The sequence below is a fragment of the Mchenga conophoros genome, linkage group LG16, assembly GCF_057382185.1.
Source record: "Mchenga conophoros isolate Kocher_MC1m ecotype Shallow Benthic linkage group LG16, M_conophoros_male_GT1.1, whole genome shotgun sequence".
Lineage (NCBI taxonomy): Eukaryota > Metazoa > Chordata > Actinopteri > Cichliformes > Cichlidae > Mchenga > Mchenga conophoros.
Genome location: NC_140541.1, coordinates 15,760,247 through 15,775,613, shown reverse-complemented (window position 1 = coordinate 15,775,613; position 15,367 = coordinate 15,760,247). Strand labels below are relative to the sequence as shown.

Genomic DNA, 15,367 nt, shown 5'->3' with positions numbered 1-15,367 from the left:
CAGTAAATGTAGATAAAATGTCTAAGCAGTTGTATGGTATCCTGAGTTTGGCTGCCCGTAAAATTATTACCAAGAAATGGCTTAGTGTGAAAATTCCATCACTGGGTGATTGGCATGAGACTGTACATGGGATGTTTAAAATGGAAAGAATTACCTTCATTAAAAGACTCCAGTTTGATATATTTAGTGAAATTTGGGGTAAATGGAAACACTACATCCGGTTAAGGAGACCCGATCTTGTTTGAATCTCTGTAACTATATATGCCACATTTCTGAATCGTTATGTGTTTATATGTATATGTTAGTATGTATGAGACTACAAGTGAACACATATGTAAGTAGGTATGTGTATGTATGCTTAAGAATATGGGTGTGTGAGTGAATATGTGTGTGCGAGTACATACACACTAGAGGGTACACCCGTCTGTTTTTCTTATTTTTTTTTTATTTTTTTTTATTATTTACGTCTGTTCTTGATTATATGTTTATTTTGGATTATTTGTGTTTATATAGGTTGTTTAATAAAAAGAGAATAACAAAAAAAAAAAAAAAATGAACCTTATATGCCTTATCCCTTGCATTAAGCCACACACAGACAATTTACATATAAAGCACACAAATGTTATCAGGTGAGTCTTCAAGACGCCTTGTCTGTGAAAGCCAGCTTAAACAGCAGTGAAGCAGTCACGTTGGAGGTGGGGTCATTTAAGCTGTTTCGTGCTTTGATTTCTGTGTTTTCTCTCAACATCTTCCTGTAGTTGTCAACACATCTTTCATCACTTGGCCTGTACAGCATGATAAAAAATGACCCCCTTTTTTTTCAGTTAGTGCTTACAGCTACACAGTCAAGCTGCCATGGCAACTGGGCCCTGCTGAACTGCTTTTACCCCTCACTGCTGCTTACAGCTATATTGATAATTTTATAAGCTGTCTCTGTAATTTACTGTTACCTCTCCCCACCTACTTGCATCTACATCTCTCTTACCAGGACCTCTTTTGCATGCAGCACCAGTGTGGTCAGAATGCTGCATTAGTGCACACTGACAAAACAGAAAGAAGTGTGCTGTTGATCAAACTGGAAACAAACCTGTGAGATTTGTTTGCTGTTTTAGTTAAGGTTAAGATGTTAACAAGGTTGACCCTCACCATGGAAAAATACCATGCGGTGCTTGTTTGGAGTATATCTTGCTATCCCATTATTGGCACTCGAATGCAACAGTAAAACTGTGACGAATGTGGTGCTTATATTGATAAATTAATTTGTTTATTCAAATTACTATCCTGCATATTCGAGGCTAACATTTAAAATTATAAGTTCAAGGAAGAAACCTTTCTACTGCCTGCAAATGTTGCTATTATGATTTTACATTGTAATATAGCTATAATATAACTTTTACTTATGTGAGGGATCTGAATTTTTCTTCTAAATTTGTAATTTTCCATCTCTCATGCTATTTAACGTGACATCATGTGTACTGGGGTGGAGGTAATCAGAGAATTCATCGGCTGGTCTGCTGCCTTGACCTTTGAAAGACTGGCCAGATAATTAAACAGCCATATTGTTATTAGACCAAGGGTTTAAAGATGACATTTCAACAAATGTAATCCCTGTTTTGCTCACAATGCGGGCTGTTAACTTATACACAATCAAGCTTCATTCTTCAGTGGAGCTTTCACAAGAAATCTTGTCTTGTGCTAATGTGTTGTTCACGTACACATTTACGATGCAGGGCACTGTAAAGGTGTATGAAAAAACCTGTTCAGTGTTTTCCAACTCAATTTTCAGTCCTGTATTAATTTCTGATAGATTTTTTGTTTAAATTTCCTTCAGACTCCTTTTCACTGGTTCTTGGTCCCTACCATTGCCATAACATTTAAAAGATCCTGGAACCAGGCCTGAATATACTTTAATATATGAAGTATGCATTTGCAAAAATGTTTCTTGATTTGAATTCTCTTCAGTCACAGTGTACTGTGTATAAGTCTTGAGCCACTCCACATATTGTCCTTCCAAAGAGCCTTGTCATTTTTAAAGTGGTCTTAAGCAATAGTTCCCCAGGCATTCTGAAAGCCTTTCAATGTTTGTAGTTCTAAAACTTGCCATATCTAAGCTTGCTATGCAGTGCGTCCTTCAAAAAATCTGGGGGAAATGGACAAGTGGAGTACAAAAGAAGAAGTGGCAGGCCTAAAAATATCTAAGAAAAAGATCCAGCAAAGATCTGACACAGGGCGTGAGAGATGCATCTGACCTTTCAGTTGATCTGTCTACTGTTTATTGGAGCCTCATGAGAAATGATCTCAGTTTATGTGTGGCTATCAAGAAGCCATTCTTCATGAATGGAAACAGGAAGAAAAATTACACTACAACTAGAAATCAGTGGCAGTGGGTCGTATGCAGCGATGAATCCAAATGTGAAATTTTTGCTTGAACTCATCACCAGTATGTACAGAAGAGGTCAGGAGAGACTGAGTGTCTACAGCCAACTGTAAAACAGGGTGGAGGCTCTGTCATGGTTTGGAGACTGCATTTTAGCCAGTGTGCTTAAAGAGCTTGTTGCAATTGATGGGATAATGAAGAAAAGTACTATTAGATTTTGATCCGCCATGCAATATCTAATTGGCTTAATTTTATTAGCATGACAGTGATCCCAAACACACTCCCAATGCAGTAAAAGCATACCTACATAGACAAAGGAACAACAGAACACTATCAGACCTCAACAGTATTGAAGCAGTGTGGGATCATCTTGACAGAGAACAGAAGAAAAGGCAGTTAGCATCTAAAAAAAGAGCTTTGAATGTCCTTCAAGATGCCTGAAGAACTATTCCCGAAGTAGTTTTTGGGACTAGGTCTCCAGAAAAGACAGAAATGACATGAAAGCTTGCCTTAGACAGTTCAGACTGTGTCGAAGAATAAAAGTGATCACACCAAATATCGACTTTCAAGCTTGTTAGAACTGAACAAACTGAAAAATCTAAAGAAATGAGGGGTGGTTCAAGACTTTTGCACAGTACTGTACCTTCTTTGGTAAGTGCTCAAGTTTGAATTTGCTCGCATTCTGTTATTCATTGTCATTACTTTTTAATTGATGACCACCCCAAGCGATAGGAGGCGATATAGTCAAGTGCATCGTACCGCTCGGCTTTTTTCCGCCTGGTTTTGTTCAAACTATGGATCGGATATCAATGCCGGAGCTGGAGTGAGTTATCAGAATCGAGAAGGGGTTTTATTCGCTTTCCATTCAGCGGGTGTTGTGTTAGCTGAGCTGTGCTCGGTTGTGGTGCAAACTAGCTTACAGACATCGCTGACTGTTGGAGTTCACACAGTCGTCTAGTCTGTTTTAGTGAGCTGCATTTGTGTCCGACTGCGCTTCCGCCATGTTGAACTGAATCAAGTTGTGACTGACTGCTGGGACCGAAGTGACAAGCCCCAGAAATCGGACTAGATAGAGTTAGGGGGGCTGTTACCGCGCCGGTGACGCAGGAAAAACACCCAGAAGCAGAGGAAAAAAACGTAGGAATTAGATCATTCTAGTAACAGGTTTGTGTCCTGTGAAACTGTCACTGATATAGGCCACGTTTATGTAATACACGACGACACCATCGTTCAAGGCTGGACGTAGCCCGTGAATAGAGGGGAAGTCATATCAAATTCCTGGTGAGTTGTTAGCCAACTAGCTCGCTGTGCTGGCTGGTGATTGTTAGCTGGCTACTGCTAGTACTAGCGTCAGCTGTTGGTGTATGAAAGGTAACATTATAGCATTTTGGGTTGTTGGTGTTATTCACTTGCTGATGGAGTTTTCTCTGTTAGCTACTGCTTACTGAATCTTTGACAATGTCAATGCGATTAAATTGCAATTCATAGTCCTGACAGTACGTGCAGGCTGCCTAGCTCATCCCGCTAGATTCACTGAAGTCAAGCTAGCGCTAGCTACCTGCGATTGGTCCTGTTTAAAGACTGAGAAGGAACATTTCCTTTAAACGTCTAATGTTTACATGTTGGCGAATTTAAATTTCATCCACCCAGAGTTGTTAATTGTTTTATTACAGCGGCTTTATCAAAACTACATTGCAGCTAACCTGTTCTATAACCCGGGCCTCTGATATGTTATTTTCAGTTTGTTTTAGCTAAGTTAGAACTTAGCGTTAGGCGATACGGGTCAGAACAGTGAGTTAAATTTCAGGAAATAGACGCCTCCACTGTCACTGACATTTTATGCGTTATCCCAGAAAGCTAAAATGGCCACGAAGTGGCATTGAGTTGAATAGGAAAATTATAATTTTATGGGTTGAACACTAATTACTTGTCGAGTCATCTCAGCAAGCCGCTTGTCAAAACAGAAAGGTTAGCTACGGTGAATACATTTACTTAAACAGAAGCTAACGGCTGGCTAACATTAACTGTTTAGATTACTTCTTATTAGCTCGACTAATGTACTTTGCAAATGGCGTTATGGTAACACAGATGGTCGACAGTAGTGAGGAGAAACGCGATATTCTCTCAGTATTGGTTTTAGCTATTTAACCAAATTCTCTACGTATTTAGGCTCATCGGCTATGCAGCAGAGGTTTGCAGGACAACTATAACGTCAGGCCTGAGCGAATGATGAGGCCTGTGTTTCTCAGCGCAGTGGGCTTTGGACGACCAGGCCTTCACTGCTGTGCTGTCTGGGCGGATCGCCTTGCAGGCTAACCATCGTTAGTTGCCGCAGCTAGCTAGCAGCCAGGGTTATTAACTAACTAGACCACCAGCTGTTAGTAGTAGTTGACGGCGCTAGTTTGCGACGACAGTTACGTAATGTCACCGTTTACTTCATCTGCATCTGGGCTGTGTGTCATTTTGAAGATATTCCATCTTAGAGCATATGACATTACATGACCGATTTACCCGTTAATAATGTCGCTAAATAACACTATTATTTCAAAGCCGGGCGCTCCAAAAGGCCCCAGTTGCACCTAGCATAGAGAGCTAGCGTTAGTTATGGCTGTTGTTAAATTTGTATATCACTTTGTTGACTGTGGTTAAAAAACAAACAAAACATGATAGTATGTTTTTTTTTTTCTTCGTGCGTCATGAAAGTAACCCACCGTCCCTGTTTTGGCAGATAGTTAGTTAATAATGGCTGGCTTTACAGATAGCACACTTGGCTAAATGCTGTGACATTTAGTTCTCTGCAAGCTAAAGATACTCCTAACGTTTTGCCTTTATTAATAACTGTTATGGACTGCATGTTATGCTACCTGCTGCACCATCAAAATGTTGGTGGTGCAGCAGGTAGCATGTAAAGTGGAATTTGCGCTAGTTTCACCTCTGTTAAACCAATAAATATTAAATCAGCTATTTTTCCACACCCATGTTAACTTTCTTTCAGATAGTTGGTATGATACAAGGGAGCAGAACAGCTGCAGTTTATGTGTATCTCGTTTTGCTTGTTTGTTTTTTGTATAATGTACAACTAGCACTCTGTTTCAATTATGTTCTTAGTTCTAGTCTTATATTGAGCTGCTAAATGATGTTTCTAAGTTGAGCTGCGGTTTGAGTATTTGCTTTGTTAGATTTTATACCACGCCAGCTGCTTTCAGCTGGTAAAATGGTGTAGAGAATATGTTGATATTCCCTCTTTATTACAAGGGCATTGCAGAAGGGACTAAGGTTCTGGGTTCAGACCTTGTCAGTAAATCTCTCATATATGCTCCTTCTTGATTTGTGTGGGGAAAGAAATTAAATGGAAAACATGTTCACTCTGAATAAGAATATATCCTAAGTGCTCATTTTAATAACTGAAAACCTAGAAGGTTTGCTCCAGCAACATAACATTTTATTTTGGTAATTTGAATTTTCACTTATTTTTTGACTATTGTAATGGGAAGACTTTCTAGTGGTGGTTTTAGGCAATGTGATAAATACAAAATATTTAAATTAACAATTGAAATTGGTTTTCTTTCTGTATTCTTTTGAATATGAAAAAGTGATGAGCTTTAGACTATTTGATGTAATGAAAGTGATCTAAAGGTCTGATGGTTTAGAACTGAAATCCAGGGAGAAGGTTAAATGACATTTATTTTCAGAAATATGTGGTTATCGGTGACCCCACACACAGTGCCAGTGCTAAACTGGTGTCTAAAATTGCTTACTGATGAGCATATCTGACCTTAAAGGGAATATATGGTCCATTTATTTTGTGGTTCTCATTAAATTCATTGCTGTGATGTGTTCAGTCTATGGTACTGAACAAAATAACTCAAATTGGTCAGGGAATTTGATTTAAAATGTGAATGAAAATTGTATTACCCAAGCTCTATTTGTTAGACATCCTTGACAGTTTACAGGAAAACTTCCTGGCTTAACTTTGACCTGCTCTTCTCATCACAGTTGCACATGGACACATAGTTTTGCAGTGCAGTGAGAGAATTTTACTGACATAACAGGTTTTCCGTTCAAGTAAAGCAACGTGATTAAATAATCAGGCCAGACTGCCTTACTGTCTAATCATGAGCTGCTTGGGGTTCTTGTCCCATTGAACTGTACCATTTAGCAGTATCACCAAGGTCGTTAAATCTCAGAAATTACTTTGGCAGGCACACTTGTATTGTAATCTAAAAAATGATTGCTGAAGAGTAAGAAACAGAATAAATGTGAACTAAGGTATTGTGAGCTAATACATGACAGTGCTCAAAAGGCGTTTCATGATGGTGTAAAAGCTATAATTTTCAGTCTTAAATGGGAGTATAGTTTAAAACAAGGGATCAATTAGCTGATAACTAATGCAGTAGCACTAAATCTGTTTTTTCCTATACAGTCCATTGTTAACCCGTTCCTTCATATACAATCGGATGTTTATGTCTGCATTTGAGATTATTATTTTTCTTGTTGTGGGATTCAGGCAGACAGCATCTTCTGGGTTAAATATTAGAATTAAAATGAAAACTGGCTTTTGGATGATGACTTATGGTTTGCCTCATATTGGCTAATCCCAGGGACATATATCAAAGTGTTACAATAGTAGTTTATTGTTCTTTATCTTTCTTTTCTTATTAAGTTAGTAAGGGGTAATGTTATTACTTTAAGGCTTGATGGGCTGAGACTGAACTCTCCAGTTTTGTCCTTTTTGGCAAATCATCTTCCTTTCTGAATAAAAGAGAAAAGAACATGTAGGCAGTCACTGAAAAACTGAGTGATACAAGCTGAACTGAGCTGACAGGCACAGCTCAGTTCAGTTTATTTTATTTTAGATTTAAACATGTATTTTAGATATTACAAAGTCTCCTAACCCATTCAGCTTTTACATGTTAAGCAGTCAGCTGATAATTCTGACCTTTGCCCCCTCTTCTCTGCTCCAGGTTATGCAATGGTCTCAGCAGCACACCCAGATCTCCAGGTGCTTGTGTCCCTCTCTCGTGTGTTCCGGCTCTCTTCCCTCTGCTCTACAGCTGAGGTGGCTGTGATTTCCCTCCTGGCCAGCGCTCCCTAAGAGGCCAAGATTGCCAAGATCTGCCCCGTGGCGAGCATGACGGCCACCACGCGTGGCTCTCCGGTGGGGGGCAATGACAGTCAGGGCCAGGGCCAGGCTCCTGATGCTCAGAGCCAACCCCCACTGCCACAAAACCAGGTCAGCATCATCTTTCTAACACTCGTTTTAGATAGGTGAAATGAAGAAAAGAAAAAAACCCAAAAACGGTTATAGGAATGAAAAAAGATATTTGTTTTTGTTTTGTTTTGCTTTTTTCAGTCAACACAGCACAGTTTTTTTTCTTTTTCTTTTGCTGATATTGCTCGTACCTAACCACACACAGATGCCCAGGGAGATGAAGAGAGAGGGGAGGTGGGGGTGGAAAAGGAGGGAGAAAGGGAGAGAAGGCGAAGCATCAATGAACAGAGCCTCCTGAGTGATGGATAAAGGGTGTGTGTGTGCGTGTCTTTGTGCGTGTGCAGGCCTGTGTTGGTTAGAGATGAGCTGTGGTGAGACGTGAGAGGCAAGCTGCCTATGTAGGTCAGCCAAGCAGAAGGAGCCTTCACCACACACCCCCACATTTTATATTTCTCAGTTATGCATCTCTTTCCACGTTGAGTATCCCTCCTTTACTCTTATACACAGCTGCTCACACCACCACCACTGTTGATGCGCACTCAAAAGATGAAAGAAAAAATAAAGTGGTTAAATGCATATTCATCGATGTACATTTTTGATTGTATTTCTCAAATACTCTTACTGTAGCCCTAAGATTCACCCACATACTAACACATTTATACGTGACCCATGTCAACTCTTATTATATTTCCTGTATGGTGAAATGAGTAATACTTCATGTTTAAAGTATCAGAGTTATGATCACTTGAATGACCTTTCTTTTTTCTTTTGTTTTAAATCAAGCTTTTCACCAAAACTAGCGTAAGCAGGAAGTTAGAAAATGTCTATAATAGGAGCAGGTGGTCACAAACTAGCAGATCCTGTCCTAGCTGTTTGGTAACTATAGGACCTAATTTGGAGGAAAAAAATCCCTTTACATGTGAAAGGTTAATGTTTTTTTTCAGTCCTACCTTATTTTTGGGAATCCAATCTTCTCTCATGACAATGCATGCAAACTTCAGTATTTATTGCCTATTGACACTATCTCATCAAGCCAAACAGTTTAAAATCTGTTTGTCGGTTGAAAGCTTTTGTTTCAGTCAGTTCTCTTGGAAACTGTATGTAGTGCAGTTTCTTTTAATTGCACCCCTACTGGGAGATCCTTATGCAGCCTCTCCAAAGCTGACCCTAGTTGTTTGTTTAGTGTAGGATCATGGCTGTGCTAGCCCATATCTACTAACAAGCATCTTTGTCATGACATTGTTAGGCTTTGCCATAAGCCTCTCTGAACATATTCCACTTGTTGATATTTTGTTGACTATGTAAAAGCCATGCAGATTACAGAAGTTGAAAGTTGGCTTTTATGTAGGTTTATAGCGGCTGTATTCTGCTGCCAGGAGTACACAGAATATATCTTAAAACAAACAAAAAAACTTGTGTTATCAAACCACAGTCCAAAACGAATAAAATGGCTGTTTTGGCTTGTGGGAAAATTCTCTTAAATATTTATCATCACATAAGGTAAATCATTCAGTCCCTAACACACTGGTTTTTGTATCTTTAGTTTATTTGTTTTAAGTTAGCTGTAAGTGTTTTTGTTGTTAGGACAGATTTTTAAACAAAATGTGGGACTTCTTGTCCAACGGCTTTAGCCTGAACTAACATATTGTCTTGACTTGGCCACTGTGTCTGTAAAGGAACAACCTGCACCTGTTTCACCTCATCAGTGATGAAACTCTGAGACACACACTAATGTGATATCAGTAGCGGTACAACCAGCATTAGAGCAGAACATATTTCCTTTTCTAAAAGCAGAAACAAAAAGCCCCTGTTTTGAGCAGGTCTTCTGGTGCATCTCCAGCCTTGCTTTTGGTTCTTGAATGTACCTGGTTGACACATTCCCGCCCATTGTTATGCTTTCTAGCAGTACCTCACAGGTGATGTGTAAATCTACCATTTTGTGGGTTTTTATTTTTTGATAAAGTTATAAATGTGACTAAGTAAGCTATGCAATAAATGATCTTCCTTTGTGAGACGTAACGCATTCAGTGATTTGTTTCTATATTTTGGTAAATTCCCTCTTTACTTGCTTTTTGTGGTTGAAAATTAAGCTCTAAACCTCAACCCAGTCAAAAATACAAAAAAACAAAACAGATTTACACTTGCCTGAAAAAGTAAATGATCCTGAGTGATAGTGTGACCTTCAGCTATACAAGCTAAGGCTTGAGTTAAGCATGCCTAGAGACCAGTTGGTGGCCTCTGTCAACCGTTGCTCATTGGGGGGGGGGGAAAGTGTGCTGTGTGACCGGTCGGGAAGTGGTTGTAGGCAGTCACTGTAAAATTGATTGCTAAAGCCCCAGTCATACAGGCCTAGAAATCAGTCAGTCAGTGGTAATCCCAAGTTACAAAGGAAAAAAAGCATTATTCCTTCACTGGTTAGCTAGTGGTTCCTGGGTGATGTTAGCAGACACTCTGTGAAATTGGTCATAAAGAGAGAGGTTTTTTTTTTTTTTTTTTTTAAAATCAAAGGCATGTGGATGTGTTTAAAAAAAGAAGAAAAAAAAGATAGGGGTGATATTTTATGACTTATGTCTTTTGCCCACTGAGCTAAAAAAATGAAAGATAACTGACTGTTAAGTGAACTGGATTTAATGGAGGTAATTGTCAGAAAAGATGAGAACAGTGAAATTGTTAGACAATGCTGCTTTTAAAGGTTAGGGTATTAAAGTTTAAATAAACTGAGGAAAAATGAAAATATAATTAGTTGGCCACTAACACTAGTTAGATGTTTTAGTAAAAACAAAGGAGTGAGTGTGCTGGAATAAAGCCATTGTTTTCCAAAATGCTGCCCAGGTGCAGGTCTTTTGAAATGAGGCATACTGCACATCGAGGGCCGTGCTGTCGTGTGTTTGTAAGCTGGTTCAGGCATTTTCTTTACATCAACTTATTGTTTGGTGCACTTTTTTGGAATTGGTGAATTTATTTGGATTTGTAGAAGCTAGGAATTGTTAATGTGTGAGTGCATTTTTTTTCAATTTGTTTCTGCATTCGTAATTAACCACATATATATCATTAGGTTTTTAGTTTGGATTTTAAGCTACATTTGCTTTTGATACTTGGTCTGCCATTGCATTTTTTTCCTTTCATAGCAGCATAGACCTGAAATCCAGAAAGATTATTACATGAGATCTGATTTTGATGGTCTGCATTTTTTCTAGACGTCATCTCCTAACTCATCTAATGAGAACTCTCCAGTGAGCCCACCAGATGAGCAGGGCCAGGGGGATGGTCCCCCTCAGCTGGAAGAGGAAGAGCCAGCTTTTCCTCACACTGACCTAGCCAAGCTCGATGACATGATCAACAGGTAGGTCACATTTAAATCTCAGCTATGACAGAGAGTAAACTCAAATTGTTTTGTAAGCATACATAACTTGGTTAAAAACATTTTTTAAATTGGGGGGATGGGAGGACCCATGTCTCCTGGCATACTCTGCGGAGTCCATTTAAAGTTTGCTTCGTGTTCAGTCTGAACACATCACACCATTCACACTCTCACAGCAGAGTTGCCTAACAGCAAAGTAAATATAGCTCTTTGGGGTGCAGGTAGACAATATCAATGTAATATTTATGCATTTTACACAGGTGAATATTACAAATATTGCACAGTATCCTTTTCCTCTTTTTTTCTGGCGATTCATGTCTTTCTGTTCTCCTAGGCCTCGTTGGGTTGTTCCAGTTTTGCCAAAAGGAGAGTTAGAAGTCCTCTTGGAAGCTGCTATAGACCTGAGTAAAAAAGGTGGGAGTGCACAGAATGTTCTTTTTCATAGAGGAGCTTTGTGGCACTGACATCCTGCAGTCTGTGCTTATGGCTTTCACTGGCTAGTTTTTTGTCAATATAATATAATGTGAAACATCTAACACATGTAGGAAATCTCTTTCCTTTGAGCTTGTTAAATAATGAAACACTCAGTAGAATATAAAATAGTCAGTGATTTCTTTTGCCTGTTTTACTTAATTTTCCTTGCGTGCTTTGCACATCAAGAGTTCCTGGATGTGTAAAAATACTTAAATAATTTACAAAGACATAAAATGGAATATTACAAAATCTTCATGTGTAGTTGTAAATTTCAGATGCAAGTGTTTTTGTAACTTTTTTAGAACTTCATCATATTGATTAATTGATTAAAAAGATTAGCACTAAACTCAAACATTTTCCCATTTGGTACTTGGTTTTGTACTTTTTGTTAAATACACATAACCTTTACTTTTTACTTAATCTGCAATATTGACATAATTATGTAAAGAGAACAGTGAAGAACTGGCCTTGCTATTGCAGTGTAGGTGTTCAGCTCTGTGCTGCCTATAACATTGCTAACAATTACCTTTTAAATGTTCTTTAAATTGATCCAAGATTTACAGTTATGCAATCAAAATATGTTGTTAACATATGTTTTGTATTTCTTATATGAAGTATACCAAAAGGACTTAACTTTTAAATTGCATCAGTGATGATATTAATCTCGTGCATATAGGGCAGTTGTCTCTTTTGATGAAATCCACCAAAGTCAGTGAGGAATCAAAAAGAGCGAGTTGTATACAGAGACATTTTTTGTACTGGAAGTGCCCATGACCTCCTTAGCAGAGGCTTCTCTCAGGTGCTTGTTGTTGCTAGGTTACAAAACCGTCTTCTTTAAAGTTTTCTCCTCTGTCATTATTTTTAGTGTTGCTACTGTAAGTTATGCCCCTTCTGATTGGTCTCTAAGAGAGAAGTGACATTGATGAGAGCAGGAGTATTCCCAAAACTGACCTGTGTTCAGCTGAGAGGCCTGTAAAGCGCAGCGGAAAACTGCTGTGTGCCTGAGGGCATTTTTTCTCTGAGGACTATGAGTGGTATCAGTGCTCAGCTTCATAGGATTTCTATAGAAAAGATGTGCTGACAGCACATAAAACTGCATATGGACACGGGTCCTTAGTTAGGTTCTTATTTTATGTTTATGTTAACTGAACAAGTTTATTATTCTTAGGCTTCAGACTCCTCTAAACACTTTTTCCAAGTGTTTTTCTTTTTCTACTGTTTGCCCTGGATAATGTCAGAAAGAAAGGAAATCCTTGACTCTCCAAACGTTCTGTTTATTAGAGGCACCCAATCAGAAGATAGTCAACTCAAATATGTTTTTCACTATATGAATGCTTTGTTGTTGTTGTTGTGCCTCTCATTCTTATTTTTCATCTCCTTTACCTTGCTATTATTATTATTATTATTATTATTATTATTATTATTATTATTATTATCTAATGGGTGACTTTTCTTGCAGGACTGGATGTGAAGTGTGAAGCATGTCAGAGGTTTTTCCGAGATGGTTTGACTATTTCCTTCACAAAAATCCTCACAGACGAGGCAGTCAGTGGTTGGAAGTTTGAAATCCATGTGAGTTTTTTTTGCTTCTGCCTTACAGTTTGGTTTGATTTTTTTTAAGATGACCATGCTTTCAAATAATCACAATAAAGAACCTATATAGTATATTTAAAAGCAAATTCACATTTTTATGAGATACAAAATCGTTCTTGTATGTTAGATGCTTTTCTAAAATTTGATTTAAAGGTCCAGATTGTCCTGATGAGGGATGGCGGTCTGTAAAACCTGTTTCTTCATTCTTTGCCTTTATCTCATTAGATACATCCATTGTTCAGATCTTAGGTTGGTCTGCAAAGTGAGTTGTTATGTAGTTTTTGTAGATTTAATAGAAAGAGGCATTTCCAGCAGTGATCAGTGATCTTTTTTTCTTAAGCTCTTGTTCTTGAAATTGATCTGTGGAACGTACTTGAAATAAACCAGTAAGACAGATGTGTGAGGATTTAAAGGCGGAAAAGGGGTTTTTGTTTCTCTTCCTCACTGTGGATTCTTTTTTAAAATCTAATCTTTTTCAGTATATTATACATCATCATGCTTGTCACCTGCAGCTCCTTTTAAAATGAGACACTGAGAAGATGAAGCAGTCAGAGACTTGTAAAGTCTAAAAGCTTGCTGGGAATGCTGTGATGAGTCAGTCCTGTATTGATTGCTCATATCTGGTTTCTACAGACATGTGAACTAGCCAGGAGCCATGCAGAACAGCCTGGTTGCTGGAATTTGACCAATGGCGTGACTAGCAGGAGTGCTCTTCCTTTGTTTGTGTGGAAGTGTAATTTCTTTTGTTGACAATGTGGAATCCTCATTAAAGGCAACAAAATGTGGGTGTAATGAGTGAAATGTGCAATTTTTCTCTAGCTTGGGAGCTGAAGAGTTAAGCCTGTCAGACTTCAGGGTTACTAGGGAGAAACCATGAATAGTAAAATGTGTGTTGTAAGGCTGACCAGAAGTTAATCACAGCAGCGTCGAGGCTGGGCTTTTTCCAGTTCTTGATATTGTTCTTGTGATCCTGCCTTTCTTTCTTTTAAACTCGGGTTTTATTCCACAGAGGTGTATCATAAATAACACACACCGGTTGGTGGAGCTATGTGTGGCCAAGCTCTCTCAGGACTGGTTTCCTCTACTGGAGCTGTTGGCCATGGCCACCAACCCTCACTGCAAGTTCCACATCTACAATGGCACACGGCCCTCTGAGACCGTCCCTGCTGGAGCACAGCTGGCTGATGATGAACTCTACGCTCGACCACCAGACCCTCGATCTCCCAAGGTGACTCAGTACAACAGTTGACCATAAAAACTGTAAAATGACTAGTTTATAATCTGATTCGCATTAAGTGATCCAGACTGATCCAGTCATGCGTTTTGTATTGTATAACAAATCCTTAGGTGTATGGAAAATTGTCAAGATATGTCATGCAGAAGATGAGCTTTGAGTTTTCTTTCTTTTGAGGAGAGTTAGCTCATCTTTCTTCCTCAAGACAAACTCCATCAAGTGACATTTTAGTCTCGCCCTGAAGACCCTTTTGAAATAAAGAATCCCTCTCTGGAGCTGCCTGATAAAAAATAACATGGACTTCACTGTCCCTAAGACATTTAATGCTTATGTCAGAAAGCAGATTGTATAAAAGGGAAGGTGGATACACCAGAGAATAAGAATTGTACAGTAAAGGAGTGATGAATGCAGTGTGGGCACAGGGTCAGTAGAAGCAGTACTGCAGTATTGCTTGCCTGTCTGGCTGTCTATTGGCAGGGGGCCCAGGACTACTTAGTGTTTTACTGTGCTGTTACGTCAGAGATTATTATTATTATTATTATTATTATTATTATTACTATTATTTTTAGGAAATTTAAATCAAATTACTCATTACTAAATATTTAACAGCAGTGCCAAATTTAAAGTTAATTTTTAGCTAAAGGAAATGGTAAATGGCCTGTATTTATATAGCGCTTTACTAGTCCCTAAGGACCCCAAAGCGCTTTACATATCCAGTCATCCACCCATTCACACACACATTCACACACTGGTGATGGCAAGCTACATTGTAGCCACAGCCACCCTGGGGGGCACTGACAGAGGCAGTGGAAGACCAAAGGAAGACCAGCTACATTAAAATAAGAGTTGAAGTTTGAAGCTTGTTCTCCTTAGCAGTGTGCCTCTTTCACAAGCCATGCATCTCAACTGAGAATAAATATAGAAAACCAAAGAATAGATATGTTTCTTCAAGCTTGCCAATAGGAATTTAGTTTGAGAAGTTGTTCATTTACACAGAGAAAACAATTTCTGTTGTAGTTTCAACCTAAAGTCTCTGAATGGAAACTGATGATAGTTTAGCCTGTGTAACCAACCTGACTTCACATTAAAGGGTGCTTATACAGTTTGTTTTTGTCC

The 15,367-nt window shown here is 38.7% G+C and overlaps 1 protein-coding gene across 9 annotated transcripts in view; it reads left to right on the top strand.

The window, feature by feature from the left end:
- The first annotated feature begins 3,107 nt into the window (after positions 1-3,107).
- Positions 3,108-15,367, top strand: part of usp9 (ubiquitin specific peptidase 9) — a 36,577-nt gene continuing 24,317 nt past the window's right edge. For 6 of the 9 annotated variants that reach the window (XM_085249798.1, XM_085249797.1, XM_085249796.1 and 3 more), the window contains exons 1-6: positions 3,237-3,658; positions 7,342-7,610; positions 10,787-10,932; positions 11,285-11,364; positions 12,884-12,996; positions 14,027-14,245. In XM_085249798.1, coding sequence (XP_085105924.1) covers positions 7,509-7,610; positions 10,787-10,932; positions 11,285-11,364; positions 12,884-12,996; positions 14,027-14,245 — 660 coding nt within the window. In that variant the 5' untranslated portion in view covers positions 3,237-3,658; positions 7,342-7,508. Of the gene's footprint in view, positions 3,201-3,236; positions 3,659-3,726; positions 3,749-7,341; positions 7,611-10,786; positions 10,933-11,284; positions 11,365-12,883; positions 12,997-14,026; positions 14,246-15,367 lie in introns of those variants that run through there. The other 3 variants (XM_085249791.1, XM_085249792.1, XM_085249793.1) reach the window with 3 other exon arrangements.